The sequence below is a fragment of the Lipotes vexillifer genome, unplaced genomic scaffold, assembly GCF_000442215.2.
Source record: "Lipotes vexillifer unplaced genomic scaffold, Lipotes_vexillifer_v1.1 scaffold905, whole genome shotgun sequence".
Taxonomy (NCBI): Eukaryota; Metazoa; Chordata; class Mammalia; order Artiodactyla; family Lipotidae; genus Lipotes; species Lipotes vexillifer.
In genome coordinates, this window is record NW_006796034.1 from 1,642,659 (window position 1) to 1,664,450 (window position 21,792).

The 21,792-nt window shown below is 41.8% G+C and overlaps 1 protein-coding gene across 2 annotated transcripts in view; it reads right to left on the bottom strand.

Annotated features, from left to right (window-relative positions):
* Nucleotides 1–7,485: 7,485 nt before the first annotated feature.
* ALG14 (ALG14 UDP-N-acetylglucosaminyltransferase subunit) overlaps nucleotides 7,486–21,792 on the bottom strand; it is a 105,238-nt gene continuing 90,931 nt past the window's right edge. Inside the window, exon 3 of one of the 2 annotated variants that reach the window (XM_007468120.1) lies at nucleotides 7,486–7,913. In XM_007468120.1, the coding sequence (XP_007468182.1) occupies nucleotides 7,683–7,913 (231 nt within the window). In that variant the 3' untranslated portion in view covers nucleotides 7,486–7,682. The remainder of the gene's footprint in view (nucleotides 7,914–21,792) is intronic. The other variant, XM_007468119.1, reaches the window with a different exon arrangement.

Below are 21,792 nucleotides of genomic sequence, written 5' to 3' on the forward strand. Positions count from 1 at the left end.
TTTCCCTGCCAGAAACACTGTTCTTGTTTTCAGTTGAATGGCTTGGCTATTAATTAAGGCTTCGTGCTCCGCAGCTATCTCTTTTTCTACATTCTTGCCGCTAATCATCATACGTGTGACACATGACTTCTGTTTAAATGCTAAAGTTTACTAGAGTGGAAAAAAAATCAGTTATACGGGGAAGGAAAAGAGATTAGGAATCAAGTCCAAGCATTTGCTTATTCATCTGCATATGGTTAAAAGATTTAAAAGAATCCATTGGTTTCTATTTCACTGCTACATGCAGGCCAAGGAGCAAGGAGAGAAAAAAAAAAAAAAAAAAAAAAGCCTTTTCCTATCCATGGTGTAGAAATACATTTTCTTCCTTTTGCCTTGGAGGGAGAAATCATCTCCTCTCCTAATATTAAGCCAAAGTAACCAAACTTTAGAGGGACTGGCTCCTTCTGAAAGGTTATTGTTCTAATTACCTATTGCTTTGAAATGAACTCCCCGAAAACTTAGTGGCAGAAAACATCAACCATTTAATTCTGCTCATGGACGCTGTGGGTCAGAAATTCACTGGGCACAGAAGGGAGGGCTTTTCTCTGCTCCATGGTGTTTGAGCCTCAGCTGGGAGGACTGGAAAGGCTGGGAGTGACTCAAATGGCGGGGCTGGAATCATCTGGAGGCTTCTCCCCTCACACGTCTAGCACCTGGATTGCGATGACTCAAAGCCTGTGCTCAGCTGTGACCGTGACCCTGAACACCTACACCTGGCCCCTCCACGGGGCTTGCGCTTCTCACAGCCTGGTGGCTGCCTTCTGTGACGGCATCCCCCGGGGAATGTCTGAGTTAGAATGTCACTTCCCACTCTCGCTGCATTCTGGTGGCCGGTTTAAATTCCAAGGGAGAGCAACCAAACTCCACTTCTGCGTGAGGAAGCAGCCAGGTCATACTGCAGAGCGTGTGGCTGGCCAACTTTGGAAAATACAATTCACCTCCGTGGTCTGGGTTGAGGCCCTTTAGGGAGGAGGTGGGGGAGGGAGTTACTGCGTGCCAAGGCCATCTTCTCCCTCCAGGCCCCCCACTGGCTCTTTTCACCCAGTTCTTACTCAGCTCTTCCCCAGTGGCCACGCTTTGTCCCCAGACCTTCTGTCTTTGTTCAGTCTCTGGTCATGGGCAGAGATGGAATCACAATAAACAAAAACACTCCCTGTAGCAGCTTCTTGGCTGCTGTGCTTAGTTTTGGGTTTGTCTTTCTTCATCTGTATACACACCCACAAATATCTAAGGACAGATTCCCTGACTACTGATGATAGTTTTTTTCATTGAGAAATAATTCACATGCCATAAGGTACACCCTTTTATAGCGTACAACTCAGTGGGTTTTAGTATATTCATAGTCGTACAACCATCACCACTATCGAATTCTAGAACATCTCACTTAAGAGAAAACCCCACATCCATTTAAAGTCACCCTCATTGCCCTCTCCCACAGTACCTGGCAACAATGAATCTACTTTCTCTCAATGGATTTGCCTATTCTGGACAGTTCATATAAATGGAATCATACAATATGTGGGTTTTTATGATTGGCTTATTTCCCTTAGCATGTTTTCAAGGTTCATTCATCTATGCTGTAGCATGTCATGAATTAGTCACATCCTTTCTGTGACTGAATAATATTTCATTGTACAGATATATCACTTTTGTTAATCCATCCATTAGTTTGGTAGACATCCGGGTTGTTCCCACCTTTTGACTATTATGAATAATGCTGGAATGAATGTTTGGGTACAGGATATGTGTGAACATGTTTTCAATTCTCTGGGGTATACACCTAGGAGTGGAATTGCCGTGTCGCATGGTAACTTTAATTCTTTGAGGAACTGCCGAACTGTTTTCCACAGCTGCTGACCCATTCTACATTCCCACCAGCAACGTATAAGGGTTTCAATTTCTCCACATTCTTGGCAACATATGTTATTTTCTGCTTTGTTTGATAAAGGCCATCCTAGAGGGTGGGGGTGGTTGCTGGGCTTAGTCTAAGGACAGCCTTCCTTTAGGCCACTACATAGCAAGGAAGCCACCTTGGTTGCCTGGAGACATGAGGTAACTGAGGGCTTACTATGTGTTAGGCTCTGTGCTAAAGGCAGTACACGTATCATCTAGTTTGGGGTTCACAACTCTAGAACTAGGTACCATTATTATGCCTATTTGGCAAGTAAACAAAGTGAGGCACAGAATAACTTGCTAGAAAAGGGACGAGGTTTGGAAGACATGAATTTCCCGTACTAAAAATAAGCTAGAGAACTTGGATACTAATGAAGGAGTCTGGTGGTCTAAGTAAAAGTTAAAAAAAATTTTTTTTTCAAAACAAAACAAAAAACGCCGGGTACATTGTAGCTGGCCAAATTCGAAGCTGGCCTCCAGTATTCTAACCATGATGCCCACACCCCGTATGATCCCCTATCCTGAAGTAGAAATGGGACCTATGAATATCATGGGCTATTGATCTCCTGACTATGTTATATTAATATGGCAAAAGGGATTTTGAGGATGTTATGGTTCCTAGTCAGTTGACACTGATTTAATTAAAAGGGAGAGAGATTACCGTAGGTGTGCCTGATCCCAGTTACGTGAGTCCTTAAGAGAGACAAGCTGCAGTAGAGACTTTCCTGCTGGCCATTAAGAAACAGGTCACCATGAGCCCTACAACTGCAAGGAACTGAATTCAGCCAGCAACACCCTGAACAAGTTTGGAAGATCTAGAGTTCCAGATCAGAACTCAGTCCTGGCTGTCACCTTGATTACAGCCTGTGAGACCCTGAATGGGTTTCCAACCTACGGAGCTGTGAGATAATGACTGTTATTTTAAGCCACTAAGTTTGCCGCACTTTGTTACACAGCAATAGAAAACTAGTACACAGAGCACAGACTGACTAAAGGCTGCTAGAGGAGATGAACTCATTGGTGTGTCATTATACATAAAGAACAGCACTTCTCAAAATGTGGCCCAGGGACCCCTGGGGGGCCTCAAGGTCTTTTCAGGGCTCCATGAGGTCAAAACTATTGTCATGTGATTAAGGCATACTGAGGTGTTATCTGTCTTTTTCCTTCTCATTCTTTTATAGTTTTCTAGATGCTACAGGATGTGTGATGATGTCATTGCTCTGATGGTTAATAGTGTCCCCGTCTATTCCCATGTTTAAAAAGTTTCTGGTTTAATTTCTAATGTGGTAAATATTGACAAATACAGCCCCCATAAACAAAAGTTCATTGGGGTCTTTCAGTAATTTTTAATGAGGTCTTGAGACCAAAAAGCTTGAGAACCACTGGTCCAGATGAAATGGAACTAAGTAGGCCTAGACAAAGTCTGAAAGTATAAGAATTTATATACTTACTTAAGGGCTACATTCTGTCCTGAGCTGTGGCAGGTGTGACCAAGAGTGGAGCAAGGGCACGAAAGCATGAAGCAGAGTCCCTGAAGTAAGGCAAACATAAAGAATTAATTAGCAAAAGCATCCGGGTCTTCCCTTCACAGGTGTTTCTGTAAGTACAAGGTACTGCAATATGATGGTACATAATCCGTGCTAACCTTAGGTGTGGGCGGCTAGGACACAGAAGTGTGTAGAGAAGAAGTCGCTGAAACCAGGCTATGGGGGAACAGGGGATATTTTACGGGAGAGGTGAAATGTAAGTTGGGAGGGGAAGTGGGAAGAGGACAAATATTTCAGGCACTCTGCCTCAAATCTCAGCAGAAATGTCTCTTTCTTAGAGAGGCCTTTCCTGATATCCCTCTCTAGAGCAGTCAGCACTGTATTCCCTTCACAGCAGCCTGCTGATTTCCTTTCTAGCACTTTTAAAATTGTAAACCTAACATAGCTGTTCAAATAAGTCTGGCTGGAGCTACAGTACCTTGGTTCAAATGCCAGCTCTGCTACTTTCTAGTTGTAAAATCTTAGATAAGTTACTTAATCTCTTCATGCCTCAGTGCCTCAAAAAATGTGCTAACAGAGCAAGGAATTTATGTTAAAGAGTTAGCTTAGTTGTGACCATGGGACTAAAAAGGAAGGCTGGATATAAACTAGTTCAAATGCAGAATCAATGGGTGAAATCAGATGACAAGGAGAGAAGAGGAAGAAAAGATAAGGGAAAGTTCTGGGGATATTAAAAAAAAAAAAAGGCAACCAATTATATGTGGATTAAAGAAAGAGCAAAAAATCAAAAATTATTCCAAAGTTTGTTGTTTGAGCGAGATGGCAGAGCCTGGCATCAGGTGACTACTTTGAAGGGAAAAGGAGGAGGCATGTCAAATCCACGTTTAAAGTGAGTGGGAACAAGAACACAGAACACTTGATTTGAGAGTCCTGGGGTGCTGGGGCTTACAGAAGCAAGCTCATGGCAGATGACGAAATCTGGATGTCTGCTCATCATCTGCCAAAGCTGAAATCATGGGGAAGAAACTACACAAGGTCCCCAACACCGAGCTGTATGGAGGACGATCTTCTTTAATATTCACGATGGCATTACTGTGGATAAAAGAAGCTTCATACATTGCTATCAAACTCTTTTTGGTGAGGTGGGGCTTTTTAGGAGATATGAAGCACAGATTCAATGCAGGGAGCCGCACAGTAAGAGGTGGTATATTTCCCAAAGCTAACCTATCTTGGTAAAGGCAATTAAAGTGTGTTTCCAGTTGCTTTTATACAGGGAAGCTTGGGTCATCTCCCTTCTAGCAAGGACCTCTTGCTATTCAGTTTAAAAGTGTACAACATTCCTCTTGTTGACATAGTTTCATAGCACTCTTCGTTCCAGGCAAAAGTTTCCTGTGATGACTTTTGGATGTCCCTTCTGAAACATTTAGGCTTTGACCTGGCAAGCTGCTGAGACCCATTAGGACAGCTGAACTGTAGATAAAATCTTCCAGGGAAGTAGGTGTGGGCAGGATGTGTGGTTTCCCTGCCTCTCATTTAAAGACTGATGCAACTAATTTTTCATGAATAGTCTCTTCCAGTAAGAGCTGCATTCCAGAGTGCCTCAAGAGAAATTGGAAAGGACAAGTTAGCTACTGATTTCTTCAGTTTCAGTTGAGACTAGAGCACTAGCTTTCTTCATGCCGCAGAAATGCACAGCAGAGATACAGCCCCTACTGCAATCTCAAACCAGCTCCCTTTGCCAGTGTGACCCTGAGGACTTGAATTAGCCATAACAATAAGACACAGGGGAATAGGCATTTGTTTACCAAATAATCTGGAACTGAGAAAGAAGGCATGATCACATGTGCCTCAGCTGGGCTCTGGAACGTGTGCATAGCAGCCCGAACCCAGGAAGATATTTCTGAACTTTTAGTGATATAACACACACGGATTCTTTCTCTGACATTCCAGGCTAACCACTGTCTAAGTTAAGGCTCTGCAAAACATCTGGGACATACGTTTCTGGAAAAAATCATGGCTTCTTTTCTACAATTCTCCATGGCCTAAGCATTGTAAGCTCTGTCCCGACAGGAGCCAATGCAGCAGGCTTAGTTGCGGGGGCCCTGGGACAGCTGCCCTGGAGCACAGACAGGCATTAACTGCACTGAACACAGTCCACTCATCAACTATTCATCTAGTGCCACTCAGGAACAGTGACAGAGAAAAACTTTTCAAAGATGCATAAAATGTACATGCTTCTGTCTCTAAAAAAAAAAAAAAAAAAAAAAACATTTCCCCCCAAAAAATGCGGGGGCCCTGGGACAGCTGCCCTGGAGCACAGACAGGCATTAACTGCACTGAACACAGTCCACTCATCAACTATTCATCTAGTGCCACTCAGGAACAGTGACAGAGAAAAACTTTTCAAAGATGCATAAAATGTACATGCTTCTGTCTCTAAAAAAAAAAAAAAAAAAATCACTTTCTCCCTAAAAAAGTAGAGGCTTACTTCATCTCTGCTCCTGGTGGAACCACACAAATATGGTACCTGATATTTCAGACCTTTATGTCAGGTGACACAGAGCCAGTGCCTGAGATCTGAGATTTAAAGTCAAAGCACAGTGAACTAGCGCCTGGCTGCCCTGCTGGCCACCGAATCCAGACGGCAAAGTGCTTTCACTATTCTGAGAGTCTTCTGCCATGCGTTTCTCCAGCCAAAAACCTGGGAAAATGTCCTGACAGATGAGCCTACTTTACTTTATTCAGAGAAAGAGAATTTCTAAAAGAACAAGAAAGGCTAGGGTAGCCTCAGCATTTTAATTTTATGTCATCTTAGGTGATCAAGCCTCTTTTCACCAAAAGTCAATTTCTTTGTTCATTTCTTACCATTTCTTTATTAGATTTATATCATACTTATAAGACAGATTTAAGAGGAAAAAAAAAAAACAACTTAAACATCACAAGAGGTCTTCTCATTGTTTGTTGCCTTGTTAAAATAGCAGGGAGGGGAATGGAATTCCTGTTTATTGCAGAGCTGCTGGGCCAGGCCCTGCATTAGGTGTTGTACTTCTGCTGTAGTTGACATGGCTCTTTAGGAGCAGATTCTCAAGCGGGGCCAGCTAAATAATCGGCAAGGTCCAGTGCAAAATACAATGTGAGCCTCTTGTTCAAAATATGCTAAGGAATTCAAGAGAGAGACAGCAGAGTATTAAACCAAGTGCCGGGCCCTCCTAACTATGGGTCCCTATGTGGTCGCAGAGGCCACACGCCCATGATACTGGCTCTGCTCTTAAGCTTGGGCTCGAATTCTCGATTTGGCACTTACTAGTCATATGAGCTTGGAAAGTCATCTGTAAAATGGGGGTAATTACAGTCCCTACCTCATTGAGTTGTTATTAGAGTTAAATGAGTTAATATTTGAAAAGTGCTTAGAAGAACACCTGGCATACAACAAGCACTTAAGTAAATGTTAAGTAAATATATACTCTCCTGAGCCTACACATCTTAAAATTCCAGAGATAGCTATAGCCACAAAATCGTGAATTTACTGTAACATTAAAAAAAATGTTTTGAGAGTTCAGCCCTGATAAACAGAACCATGTTTTTACTCGTATGACAGTAGTCACCTTTTCATTTATTTTAACAAACAAAAGATTTTAAAAGATATCCTGGAGTGAGGCCAGCTACTCACAAAGCAAAACCAAAGAATAAAAACAGATACTGGTTTATGCGCTCAGTTCTGGAAGCCTGTGGAGTGCAAATTGTCATGAAGCCAATTTAATATAACTGCTTCCTTTATGCTGAAAGGATTCACTAGGGACCTCTCTGTTTCCATACAGGAAATAAAGCCTGTTGTGTCTGAACAAAAACTAAGATATATTTTTCTTTTTCTTTCTATAATGCAGAATACTGTAAAAAAAAAAAAAAAAAAAAGCTATAGAACAGGAAATGTGGCTAATCATACAAATTCTATATTTAGTTCTAGAAAATATTAGTAAAATATTAGTAAAACAAGTCAGAAGATTACTTGCAGGTAGTGATAAACACCTTTATATAGAACGGAAATTTGGAGCACAGAGGCATAAACACTTAATGGTTTATTAATGTTTGTTTTATAAAAGCAACCTCAGTTTCCTCACTGGGTTACTTACACATTTCTTTACTCTTGACCACCAATAATTCTCAGGATCCTCAAAGCTTTTACAATAAACATGTAGTTTTTTGTTCCCCATTTATAGTAAATATTGTTGACTGCAAAATTCTAAAGAAGTAAGTTGTCATTCATCAAACAATTCGCCCGAGGTAGACAGATTTGGGATATTTCTCCTTAAGAGTCGGCCACTGAACAATGAAGTAATCGGAGAGGTGAAACAGAATCTTTCCGGACAGGGATAAATGTTCCACTCGGCAGATGCTTTCAACGTAGACAATGATCACTTTCTTTATTCCTAGTATCCCAAGGAGAAGGGCAGATATACAGATAGGAACACATGTTCCTGGTCCGTTACATAACACCTTGAAAAAAAAAAAAAGTTGAAGGTCAAATAAAAACACAGAATACTGCTCTAATTTTAAATGAAAAACAGTCCAATATTAGAGAGGATTTTTTTATTATGCTAAGTCTTGAGCGATTCCTTGTTAAGATCCGGTCTGTAGCAAACTCGTGCAGTTAGAAGCCAGGTGGGGCTGTGTTGTCGGCTCTCCTGCTTACCAACTGTGTGAGTTGGGACAAATCAGTCCACTTCTCTGCACCTGGGTGGCCTGCCCTGTGCTACAGGACGTGTGCACACAGTGCCTGGTGCTCAGCCAGCACCCATGGTATGGGTGCGTGTTGCTCTTGTCCGACTGCTTTGTGGATCTTGAATGTCACACAAACATATGGAAAACAGATAAAATCAGTTGTGATTCACTGTTTTCTCATATACTGACTTGTTCGTGTTGATTTTTTAAAGTAATCTAATTAATAGTTGGAGGACTGACATGCTAAGATATAGGAGAAAAATGTCTTTAAATGACTAATTATGTAGAATATTTTGGTTGGAGGTAGAATCACTGTAGAAGTTCAATCCAACACATGGGATATTCGAGAGAAGGATACTAAACAAATGAGATTTTCCCTCAAGAGAATTTAATCCACACTTGTGATCCCGAGAGTTTTAATGCTTTTGACTTCTGCTAATTTTTATAGAAAGCCACTGATTAAAAACAATTTAGTTGGTGAACCTAATAAGAGAAATAAAAATTTAACTCATAGAGTAACTGCAAAGAATTTTTATAAGTTTTTTAAGAAAATGAGAGGAAAGCTATTACACAGAATTGTTGGTAAGATAATTTACTATTATTTTCAGAGGAGAAAAAGCATTTGGCACAACATCTCAATCATATGCTCGTGGTGACTGAATTAGTACAATCTAATAAAGCATTTTTTACTCCACAAATCTTAAAACAGGAGATCTGTGGTTGTCTACACACGCCTACTGGGTATTACCTACAATGTCACATGATCGCTCCAGTACAAGGCCCACAAAACTTATCAGACATCAGAGAATCTTAGAGATGAAAGGGTCCCCAGAAATATTGTCTAACCATCCCAGCATTGCAGGGACCTTCCCCAACAGATGTCTGTTGGGGCTGTGAGACAAGGTGAGGGATATAACGGTTTGGTAAAGGTCATATGAACTAAGCCCCGCCCTTCCTGGAGGCAGGACCACCTGGAACACCATTCACAGAGCTTTGGAATCCGAGAGAGTAGCCTGTTTCATGTAGGAACCAATCCTTTTTAGTCTCCCTTAGCTCCCACCTACGAGTTAAATCCCCTGCCTGTCTTTTATGAAGAACTTTTGTTCAGACTTTCTCCAGAAGTACCAGCTACTAAGCTGTTCTCCAGGCCAGCGCTCTTTAATCCCCACTGAGTTGCCCCTATAACCTTTCTTCATAGACCCTCAATGGAGCATAAAAGAAACAAAATGGGACAGGGAGTCAGGAGAACGGGGTTAAACAACCTGTGTACTAGCTCTGTGACCTTGGACGACGGTAATCGTAATTACCACCTCAGCTCTCACTACCACTATTTATTAACAACACATCATGGTCAGGTACTGTACTGAACATTTCACATCTATTCTTTTAGTTAATCCTCACAGCAATCATTTGAGGCAAGCTTTCATATCCCTTTTTGCAGAATAGGAATCTGAGGCACAGAGAGATTGGGCCAGCTGACTGATCACACATCTAGTCCAGACTAGATGACCTTTCCTGTTAGCTCCAGGATTTGATAATTCTTTGAGTCTCATTTGTTTCTAGTTTTGTCTGAAGCCAAAGTTACAAGATTGTTCTGAATCCTTTCAGGATTTAGAATTCTAAAAATCCTATTAATGCAAGGTTTCTCTAATAACGGCACTATTGACATTTTGGACCGGATTATTTTTCATTGTGGGGCCAGTCCTGTGCATCGTAGAATGTTTAGCAGCATCCCTGGCCTCTACCCACAAGATTCCAGTAGCCAATAAGATCAAGAACATCTCCAGGCATTGCCAACTATCCAGGTGAGAACCACTGTGTTCATGTATTCCCTAATCCTTGGATTATCTGTGTTGCTTTTCTCAATTTTTTTCCCCATAGTACAGAACAAAATAAAACCTACAGCTAAAAGATAATATAAAGGTTGCACGTTGGATATTGAATGCCACAAAAATATTTTCATGTTTGTTGCCTTTAAAAAAAATGTACATATCCACATGTGTTCCTTTCAGTGTCTGGTCGGCCCGCTATACACAAGTTGTGAATACATTAATAGAGATGTCTGGATACAGGAGGGGAAGTGACTGGGCACTGGTGGGAGAAGCTTTAATAACCTGTCATAGATCAGAGGCAAAAGGTAAAAGTGGAAATTAAAGGTATTTTGTTTATCTCTGTTGTATCTCTATTTTGAGGTACCTTACTACAAAAGTCCCAGAAACAATAAAATCATAAAACCCTAAACCAAGTATACATAAAAAAAAAAATCTTAAGGAAAACTTAGGCAAAGGAAAGCTTCTTTTAATTAACCACAGGTTTTAACTCTGAGTTTTACAGTAGCCTGGGCAAAAATTTAAAAATTGGGGATTATGGGGTTTCTATTATTTCATGGAGCATACCAAAGAGACTTATTCCAAGCACTAAACAAACTAGAATTTACTGAGATAGCCTGGGTAAAGACTTTTAACAATATAATGGTTGAAGTTGTCTTTTTAATTTTATAAAAAACACATATTTCTATTTCTTAAAACACAAGTTCTCAGTAAACGTGGGTGCACTGCTCTTACTAACTCTCTACCTCACTACTTTGTAAGCTCCTTATAAGCAGGGTCAATTTCTAGGACAATCTATGTTTTGAACCTGGAACAAAATAAGCACTCACTAAATTCTGCTGAAAGGAAGGAAGGAAAAGGATTGAAGGATAAGGGAGGAAGGAATCCTTTGCCTATCATATATGAAGTCAAACGTTCACTTTGCCAGACTTGACCCTGTTTGTAGCTCTATCATACACATTTATCATGAACATAATGGCTGTGACTGACAACTTCAAACTTTTTTACTATCTCAGATCCATCGCCTTTTCCTCAGGGGAACCACTGTATCCCTTGCTCTCAACTTAAATGTTTGAATAGAGTTGACTCCACGCTCAACTATAAGGAGAGGACATATGACTCCAGTCTGACCAGTTAGATCATTGAATTTCCCTGGACAAAGTCATCCGTTCAGGGAAGAGCATATAACCCAGTGAGAAACCACAAGACGTAGTGGGACATTTGTTGGGGCTACTGAGAGAGCCGTACCTTTTCTGTTGTACTGGCACCTAGGAGAATGTGGACCTGGCAATGGTAACATCTATCTTGCCACCATATGGAGGGCTTGAGAATGAAGCCATCACAAAGCAGAAGAGAGCAGAGCTGAGAGATGAAGACAGGCCAGGTCCCAAAGATAGCATTTAAGATCCATGAATCCAGCTGTGCCTGAAGGAAACCAGATCTACCCCTAGACTTGCCCGGTATGTGAGGGAATATATTCCATTTTTGCTTAAGCCAGTTTGAATCAGGACTTCTGTCATTAGCAATAAAAAGCATCCTGACACAGCCCTTTATTTTGTCTAACTCCCTGACTAAGCTCCGACTGTCTGCAGTGCCAACCGGTAGGTGTTCATACGTGCCTGTTGGATGAATTAACAAATCAGTAAACTTCTCTGAGAGCAGGAAATCCAAGATGTACTAAAGATAATATAAATTATGGGTCTAGAAAACTGCAAGAGGTCAGGGCTAAAATAAACATGAAGTCATGAGGATAGATGAGCCAGATCAAGGATCAAGGAGAGTTACAAGAGGATTGTTGTTCTGTAGACTTGGGTCACCACAGGTCAAGTCCTGTTGGCTGAGACATGACATCGGCATGCACGAAAAGACAAATTTAACTAGGGTAGTCTGAACTTAATTCTTAGCCTAGTAGGAACCCCATCCACAGAATACGGGCCAAGACCTTTGAGGTCCTGGGTTGGTCTGAAAGTCAGAGACCATAAAGTTGAGGGTGATCCAAGCATATGAAGGTGAGATTGAAAGCCAGATGGAGAGTCCAACTAGTCTGTAATCTAAAGAGACTGGACAGAAAAGCAAAGTCCAACTCTGAGACACTGGCCTGAAAACCAGACTTTTGGACACCAGCCTCTGGCTGGTGGAGGAGGAGGCTGGAGAGAGCTAACAAACTGAGGAACCCAGCTGCAGGCAAGGTTTTACTGAGCTTCCAGGGCCATGCAAGAAGCTGGAGAACTAGAGCCCACTGTCAAAGTTGAGCTGGCTTGGGAAGACAGTCTCTATGGAGGTCACAGGTTCTGTCAAAACCAACACTTCCATATATAGGATACTGGTTCCATTATGTAGACAGGTAAAAGGGGAGATGAGGAAGGCAGTAACCACTGAGATGTAGAACTAGTCAGGAATCACAGGAAGAAGAGCTCGGCTGTAAGGCTTATAAAGAAGCCTTCCAGGGGCTTCCCTGGTGGTGGAGTGGTTGAGACTCCGCCTGCCGATGCAGGGGACACGGGTTCGTGCCCCGGTCCGGGAAGATCCCACATGCCGCGGAGCAGCTGGGCCCGTGAGCCATGGCCGCTGAGCCTGCGCGTCCGGAGCCTGTGCTCCGCAACGGGAGAGCCCACAACAGTGAGAAGCCCGCGTACCGCAAAAAAAAATAAAGAAATAAAAATAAAGAAATAAAAATAAAGAAGTCTTACAAGTAAGATGCTTAATAATACATCCTTCTCTTTTTTTCTTTGTATTTTACTGATACCCTTTATTATTTTTTAACATCTTTATTGGAGTGCAATTGCTTTACAATGTTGTGTTAGTTTCTGCTGTGTAACAAAGTGAAACAGCTATACGTATACATATATCCCCATATCCCATCCCTTTTGCATCTCCCTCCCACCCTCCCTAGCCCACCCCTTTAGGTGGTCACAAAGCACGGAGCTGATCTCCCTCTGCTCTGTAGCTGCTTCCCACTAGCTATCTACTTTACATTTGGTAGTGTATATATGTCAATGCTGCTCGCTCACTTCGTCCTAGCTTACCCTTCCCCCATCCCGTGTCCTCAAGTCCATTCTCAACGTCTGCATCTTTATTCCTGTCCTGTCCCTAGGTTCATCAGAACCTTTTTTTTTTTTTTTTAAGATTCCATGCGTATGTGTTAGCATACGGTATTTGTTTTTCTCTTTCTGACTTCACTCTGTATGACAGACTCTAGGTCCATCCACCTCACTACAAATAACTCAATTTTGTTTCCCTTTATGGCTGAGTAATATTCCATTGTATATATGTGCCACATCTTCTTTATCCATTCATCCGATGATGGACACCTAGGTTGCTTCCATGTCCTGGCTATTGTAAATAGTGCTGCAATAAACACTGTGGTATATGACTCTTTTTGAAACATGCTTTTCTCAGAGTATATGCCCAGTAGTGGGATTGCTGGGTCATATGGTAGTTCTATTTTTAGTTTTTTAAGGAACCTCCATACTGTTCTCCATAGTGGCTGTAACAATTCACATTCCCACCAGCCGTGCAAGAGGATTCCCTTTTCTCCACACCCTCTCCAGCATTTATTGTTTGTAGATTTTTTGATGATGGCCATTCTGACCAGTGTGAGATGATATCTCATTGTAGTTTTGATTTGCATTTCTCTAATGATTAGTGATGTTGAGCATTCTTTCATGTGTTTGTTGGCAGTCTGTATATCTCCTTTGGAGAAATGTCTATTTAGGTCTTCTGCCCATTTTTGGATTGGGTTGTTTGGTTTTTTGTTATTGAGCTGCAGGAGCTGCTTATAAATTTTGGAGATTAATCCTTTGTCAGTTGCTTCATTTGCAAATATTTTCCCCCATTCTGGGGCTTGTCTTTTCATCTTGTTTATGGTTTCCTTTGCTCTGCAAAAGCTTTTAAGTTTCATTAGGTCCTATTTGTTTATTTTTGTTTTTATTTCCATTTCTCTATGAGATGAGTCAAAAAGGATCTTGCTGTGATTTATGACAAAGAGTGTTCTTCCTATGTTTTCCTCTAAGAGTTTGATAGTGCCTGGCCTTACATTTAGGTCTTTAATCCATTTTGAGTTTATTTCTGTGTATGGTGTTAAGGAGGGTTCTAATTTCATTCCTTTACATGTAGCTGTCCAGTTTTCCCAGCACCACTTATTGAAGATGTTGTCTTGTCTCCAGTGTATATTCTTGCCTCCTTTATCAAAAATAAGGTGACCGTATGTGCGTGCATTTACCTCTGGGCTTTCTATCCTGCTCCATTAATCTATATTTCTGTTTTTGTGCCAGTACCATACTGTCTTGATTACTGTAGTACAATCTGAAGTCAGGAAGCCTGATTCCTCCAGCCCCATTTTTCTTTCTCAAGATTGCTTTGGCTATTTGGGGCCTTTTGTGTTTCCATACAAATTGTGAAATTTTTTGTTCTAGTTCTGTGAAAAATGCCATTGGTAGTTTGATAGGGATTGCACTGAATCTGTAGATTGCTTTGGGTAGTAGAGTCATTTTCACAATGTTGATTCTTCCAATCCAAGAACATGGTGTATCTCTCCATCTGTTTGTATCATCTTTAATTTCTTTCATCAGTGTCTTATAATTTTCTGCATACAGGTCTTCTGTCTCCTTAGGTAGGTTTATTCCTAGGTATTTTATTCTTTTTGTTGCAGTGGTAAATGAGAGTGTTTCCTTAATTTCTCTTTCAGATTCTTCATCAATAGTGTATAGGAATGCAAGAGATTTCTGTGCATTAGTTTTGTATCCTGCAACTGTACCAAATTCATTGATTAGCCCTAGTAGTCTTCTGGTAGCATCTTTAGGATTCTTCTCTAGCTGCTGTGGCTAAAACTTCCAAAACTATGTTGGATAACAGCTGTGAGAGTGGGCAACTGTGTCTTGTTGCTGATCTTAGATGAAATGGTTTCAGTTTTTCACCATTGAGAACGATATTGGCTGTGGATTTGTCATATATAGCCTTTATTATGTTGGGGTAAGTTCCCTCTATGCCTACTTTCTGGAGAGTTTTTATCATAAATGGGTGTTGAATTTTATTGAAAGCTCTTTCTGCATCTATTGAGATGATTATATGGTTTTTATCCTTCAATTTGTTAATATGGTGTATCACATTGATTGATTTGCGTATATTGAAGAATCCCTGCATTCCTGGGATAAACCCCACTTGATCATGGTGTATGATCCTTTTAATGTGCTGTTGGATTCTGTTTGCTAGTATTTTGTTGAGGATTTTTGCATCTATGTTCATCAGTGATATTGGCCTGTAGTTTTCTTTCTTTGTGACATCTTTGGTTTTGGTATCAGGGAGATGGTGGTCTCATAGAATGAGTTTGGGAGTGTTCCTCCCTCTGCTATATTTTTGAAGCGTTTGAGAAGGATAGGTGTTAGCTCTTCTCTAAATGTTTCACAGAATTCACCTGTGAAGCCATCTGGTCCTGGGCTTTTGTTTGCTGGAAGATTTTTAATCTCAGTTTCAATTTCAGTGCTTGTGATTGGTCTCTTTATATTTTCTATTTCTCCCTGGTTCAGGCTTCGAAAGTTGTGCTTTTCTAAGGATTTGTCCATTTCTTCCAGGGTGTCCATTTTATTGGCATATAGTGGCTTGTAGTACTCCGTCATGATTCGCTGTATTTCTGCAGGGTCAGCTGTTACTTCTCCTTTTTCATTGCTAATTCTGTTGATTTGAGTCTTCTCCCTTTTTTCTTGACGAGTCTGGCTAGTGGTTTATCAATTTTGTTTATCTTCTCAAAGAACCAGCTTTTAGTTTTATTGATCTTTGCTATTGTTTCCTTCATTTCTTTTTCTTTTATTTCTGATCTGATCTTTATGATTTCTTTCCTTCTGCTAACTTTGGCGTTATTTTGTTCTTCTTTCTCTAACTTCTTTAGGTGTAAGGTTAGGTTGTTTGAGATTTTTCTTGTTTCTTGAGGTAGGACTCTACTGCTATAAACTTGCCTCTTAAAACTGCTTTTGCTGCATCCCATAGGTTTTGGGTCATTGTGTTTTCATTGTCATTTGTTTCTAGGTATTTTTTTTTTTATTTCTTCTTTGATTTCTTCAGTGATCTCTTGGTTATTTAGTAGTGTATTGTTTAGCCTCCATGTGTTTGTAGTTTTTACAGTTTTTTTTCCTGTAATTGATATCTAGTCTCATAGCATTGTGGTTGGAAAAGATACTTGATATGATTTAAATTTTCTTAAATTTACCAAGGCTTGATTGTGATCTATCCTGGAGAATGTTTCAGGAGCACTTGAGAAGAAAGCGTATTAGGTTGTTTTTGGATAGAATGTCCTATAAATATCAATTAAGTATAACTTGTTTAATGTGTCATTTAAAGCTCGTATTCCTTACTTATTTTCATTTTGGGTGATCTGTCCATTGGTGAAAGTGGGGTGTTAAAGTCCCATACTATGATTGTGTTACGGTCGATTTCCCCTTTTATGGCTGTTAGCATTTGCCTTATGTATTGAGGTGCTCGTATGTTGGGTGCATAAATATTTACAATTGTTATATCTTCTTCTTGGATTGATCCCTTGATCATTATGTAGTGTCCTTTGTCTCTTGTAACATTCTTTATTTTAAAGTCTATTTTATCTGATATGAGTATTGCTACTCCAGCTTTCTTTGATTTCCATTTGCATGGAATATCTTTTTCCATCCCCTCACTTTCAGTCTGTATGTGTCCCTAGGTCTGAAGTAGGTCTCTTGTAGACAGCATATATATGGGTCTTGTTTTTGTATCCTTTCAGGGAGCCTGTGTCTTTTGGTTGGAGCATTTAATCCATTCACGTTTAAGGTAATTATCAGTATGTATGTTCCTATGACCATTTTCTTAATTGTTTTGGGTTTGTTTTTGTAGGTCCTTTTCTTCTCTTATGTTTCCCACTTAGAGAAGTTCCTTCAGCCTTTGTTGTAGAGCTGTTTTGGTGGTGCTGAGTTCTCTTAGCTTTTGCTTGTCTGTAAAGCTTTTGATTTCTCCATCAAATCTGAATGAGATCCTTGCTGGGTAGAGTAATCTTGGTTGTAGGTTCTTCTCTTTCATCACTTTAAATATGTCATGCCACTCCCTTCTGGCTTGTAGAGTTTCTGCAGAGAAATCAGCTGTTAACCTTATGGGAGTTCCCTTGTATGTTATTTGTCACTTTTCTCTTGCTGTTTCAATAATTTTTCTTTGCCTTTCATTTTTGCCAATTTGATTACTATGTGTCTCGGTGTGTTTCTCCTTGGGTGTATCCTGTATGGTACTCTCTGTGCTTCCTGGACTTGGGTGGCTATTTCCTTTCCTATGTTAGGGAACTTTTCGACTATAATCTCTTCAAATATTTTTTCGGGTCCTTTCTCTCTCTCTTCTCCTTCTGGGACCCCCATAATGCGAATGTTGATGTGTTTAATGTTGTCTCAGAGGTCTCTGAGACTGTCCTCAATTCTTTTCATTCCTTTTTCTTTTATTCTGCTCTGCAGTAGTTATTTACACTATTTTCTCTTCCAGTCACTTATCCGTCCTTCTGCTTCAGTTATTCTGCTATTGATTCCTTCTAGAGAATTTTTAAATTTCATTTATTGTGTTGCTCATCATTGTTTACTCTTTAGTTCTTCTAGGTCCTTGTTAAACATTTCTTGTATTTTCTCCATTCTGTTTCCAAGATTTTGGATATGTTTACTATCATTACTCTGAGTTCTTTTTCAGGTAGAGTGCCTATTCCCTCTTCATTTGTTTGGTCTGGTGGGTTTTTACCTTGCTCCTTCATCTTCTACATATTTCTCTGTCTTCCCATTTTGCCTAACTTACTGTGTTTGGGGTCTGCTTTTCGCAGGCTGCAGGTCTGTAGTTTCCATTGTTTTCGGTGTCTGCCCCAAATGGATACGGTTGGTTCAGTGGCTTGTGTAGGCTTCCGGGTGGAGGGGACTGGTGTCTGTGTTCTGTTGGGTGGGGCTAGATCTTGTCTTTCTGGTGGGCAGGGCTGTGTCCGGTGATGTGTTTTGGGGTGTCTGTGAACTTAGTATGATTTTAGGCAGCCTCTCTGCTGATGGGTGGGGTTGTGTTCCTGTCTTGCTAGTTGTTTGGCATGGGGTGTCCAGCACTGGAGCTTGCTGGTCGTTGAGTGCGGCCGGGTCTGAGCGTTGAGACAGAGATCTCTAGGAGAGCTCTTGCCAATTGATATTACATGGGGCCGGGAAGTCTCTGGTGGTCCAATGTCCTGAACTCAGCTCTCCCACCTCAGAGGCTCAGGCCTGACAGCAGGCTGGAGCACCAAGACCCTCTCAGCCGCACGGCTCAGAAGAAAAGGGAGAAGAAAGGAAAGAAAAAAAATTTTTTTAATAAAATAATTAAAATAAAAAGATAAAAAATTATTAAAAAAGGTAAAAAACATTTTAAAAAAAAGAAGAGAGAAACCAAACCCATAAACAAATCAACCAATGATAACAAGCACTAAAAACTATACTAAGATAAACATAAAAGTCAGAAACAAGTCAGTCGCAGACAACAAACTCCAAGTCGACAGTTGCTCCCAAAGTCCACCTCCTCAATTTGGGATGATTTGTTGTCTCTTCAGGTATTCCACAGATGCAGCGTACCTCAAGTTGATTGTGGGGATTTAATCCACTGCTCCTGAGGCTGCACGGACAGATTCCCCTTTCTCTTCTTTGTTTGCACAGCTTCTGGGGTTCAGCTTTGGTTTTGGCCCCACCTCTGCATGTAGGTTGCCCTCAGACATCTGTTGCCATCCAAACAGGACGGGGTTAAAGGAGCAGCTGATTAGGGGGCTCTGGCTCACTCACACCAGGGGGAAGGAGGGGTATGGTTGTTATAATTGGAATGCGGGGCAAGCCTGCGGTGGCAGAGGTCAGCATGACGTTGCAACAGCCTGAGGCATGCCATGTGTCCTCCCGGGGAAGTTGCCCCTGAATCATGGGACCCTGGCAGTGGCAGGCTGCACAGGCTCCTGGCGGGGGTGGGGGGCAGGGGGTTGTGGATAGTGACCTGTGCTTGCACTCAGGATTCCTGGTGGCTGCAGCAGCAGCCTTAGCATCTCATGCCCATCTCTGGTGTCTGTGCTGAGAGCCACGGCTCACACCCATCTTTGGAGCTTGTTTAGGCGGTGCTCTGAATCCCCTCTCCTCTCGCACCCTGAAACATGGTCTCTTGCCTCTTAGGCAGCTCCAGACTTTTTCCCGGACTCCCTCCCAGCTAGCCGTGGCGTACTAGCCCCCTTCAGGCTGTGTTCACGCAGCCAACCCCAGTTCTCTCCCTGGGATCCGACCTCTGAAGCCCGAGCCTCAGCTCCCAGCCCTCACCCATCCCAGTGGGCGAGCACACAAGCCTCTCGGGCTGGTGAGTGCCGGTCGGCGCCGATCCTCTGTGCGGGAATCTCTCCGCTCTGCCCTCCGCACCCCTGTTGCTGTGCTGTCCTCCGCGGCTCCGAAGCTCCCCGCTCCGCCTCCCGCAGTCTCTGCCCGCGAAGGGGCTTCCTAGTGTGTGGAGACCTTTCCTCCTTCACAGCTCCCTCCCACTGGTGCAGGTCCCATCCCTATTCTTTTGTCTCTATTTTGTCTTTCTTCTTTAGCCCTACCCAGGTACGTGGGGATTTTCTTGCCTTTTGGGAAGTCTGAGGTCTTCTGCCAGCATTCACTAGGTGTTCTGTAGGATTTGTTCCACATTTAGATGTATTTTTGATGTATTTATGGGGAGGAAGGTGATCTCCTCATCTTATTCCTCAGCTATTTTGAAGGTCCTCCCTCTTCTTTTTAAAATTTTTATTTATTTATTTATTTAGGCTGTGTTGGGTCTTTGTTGCTGCGTGTGGGCTTTCTCTAGTTGTGGCGAGCAGGGGCTATGCTTCGTTGCAGTGCGTGGGCTTCTCATTGTGGTAGCTTCTCTTGTTGCAGAGCACAGGTTCTAGGTGTGCGGGCTTCAGTCACTGTGGCACGCGGGCTCAGTGGTTGTGGCTCATGGGCTCTAGAGCTCAGGCTCAGTAGTTGTGGCGCATGGGCTTAGCTGCTCTGCAGCATGTGGGATCTTCCTGGACCAGGGTTCGAACCCATGTCCCCTGTTTTGGCAGGCAGATTCTTGACCACTGCGCCACCAGGGAAGCCCAAAAATGCATCCTTCTTATTTTAGAAAATAAGAAAACCACAAAGTCATTTGTCTTAGCCGACAGAGACAAAATCTTCAGACTTGGGTAAGAGAAGGGTAATGGAAATCCCAGAGATGCCTACTTCTGTGAATCACTGAGCTAAAATACGGAGAGGGGAAGATGAGCATGAGGGAGGGAAAGCTCAGATAGGAGCTGGGTGAGCTAAGCAGGGCTGGGAAAGGCTTACAGAATGGAACGAATGACCTATACGTGAACATAAAGACCGCGGGAACAAACTGGTGGTGAGGGAGGAACTGATGATATAGAAAAAAAGCGAGTTCTTTCAACACCAGGAGAAAAGAGTAAGAATTCAGAGTATTTAGTTTGAGATTGGTTTGGGAAAAAATGTACCTTCTGAGAACATGACAAAGGATAAAAACGGTGGCACAGGAAGTTTGCCCTCAACAGATTTTTCTTTCAATATTTATAACTTTCCAGCTCAATGTGAAAAGTGCGGAAAAGCAAAAAGAAGATAATAACCCTTCTAATTTCATCAATCTGTTAACATGTTGTTATATTATCTTCATATACACATTTATATTTCACTATAAAATATGTTCACGTATGCACATATATAATCTGAGAGCTTATATATAAATATTGTAAAGTGTTTTTTTGAAGTGTTGTTATATTTTGGTGTGTTGTGGAAAATTCATGATTTTTAATGACTGCATATATTTAATCCTATGGATATCTCATAATTCATCTAACTATTCCTTTATTGTTGGAAATTCGGGCTGACTCCTTTTATTGCTATTCTAAATCATGCTGTTATGAACATTTTTGTATATAAATCTGTGACTCCTAAGGTTTTAATTTTGCATTGAACTGTGTTCCAGAGTTTTGCTGAGTGAGAAATCAGAAGAAACAGCTTCAAGGACTTAAGGAAGTTGGAGAAAGTTTAATAAAACAACTGTCCTGAATTGGGGATGGGCCATGTGGCCTTTTGTTTTGTTTTGTTTTGTTTTGTTTTGTTTTATTTATTTATTTATTTATGGCTGTGCTGGGTCTTCATTTCTGTGCATGGGCTTTCTCTAGTTGTGGCAAGCGGGGGTCACTCTTCATCGCGGTGCGCAGGCCTCTCACTATCGCGGCCTCTGTTGTTGCGGAGCACAGGCTCCAGACGCGCAGGCTCAGTAATTGTGGCTCACGGGCCCAGCCGCTCCATGGCACGCGGGATCCTCCCAGACCAGGGCTCGAACCCGTGTCGTCTGCACTGGCAGGCAGATTCTCAACCACTGCGCCACCAGGGAAGCCCTTTTGTTTTGTTTTTGTTCCTGTGTGGAAACTGAGTGATTTCCCACTGTATGAGTTGTGATAGCAGGCAAAGCCCATCTCACAAGTGAGATACTCCTTTCTGTGTTCCCTCTGCAGCTAGTGGATGGGCCATGACTTGGCCAGATGTTTCTGCCTAGGTCTGATCAGGAGCTGGTGGTGCAGAGAAGCAAGGCCAGAGGAGAATCTGTTCTGGTGGCAAAGGTGCCACTGGCAGAGTCTGGCATCCAGTACCAGTGGGGCCAGCTACACTGTTCACTATCCAGCAGTGGTGGCAGCAGTGTTCCCCCAAAGCAGCTCTGAGGCCATGGAATTTGGGCTGTGATTCTAGCTGTTCAGCTCCCACCTTGTCCCTCCATGTTTACTAATCCTATTTCATTAGCTTTCCCAGTAACTCCGAGAGCTCTCAATAATCTTT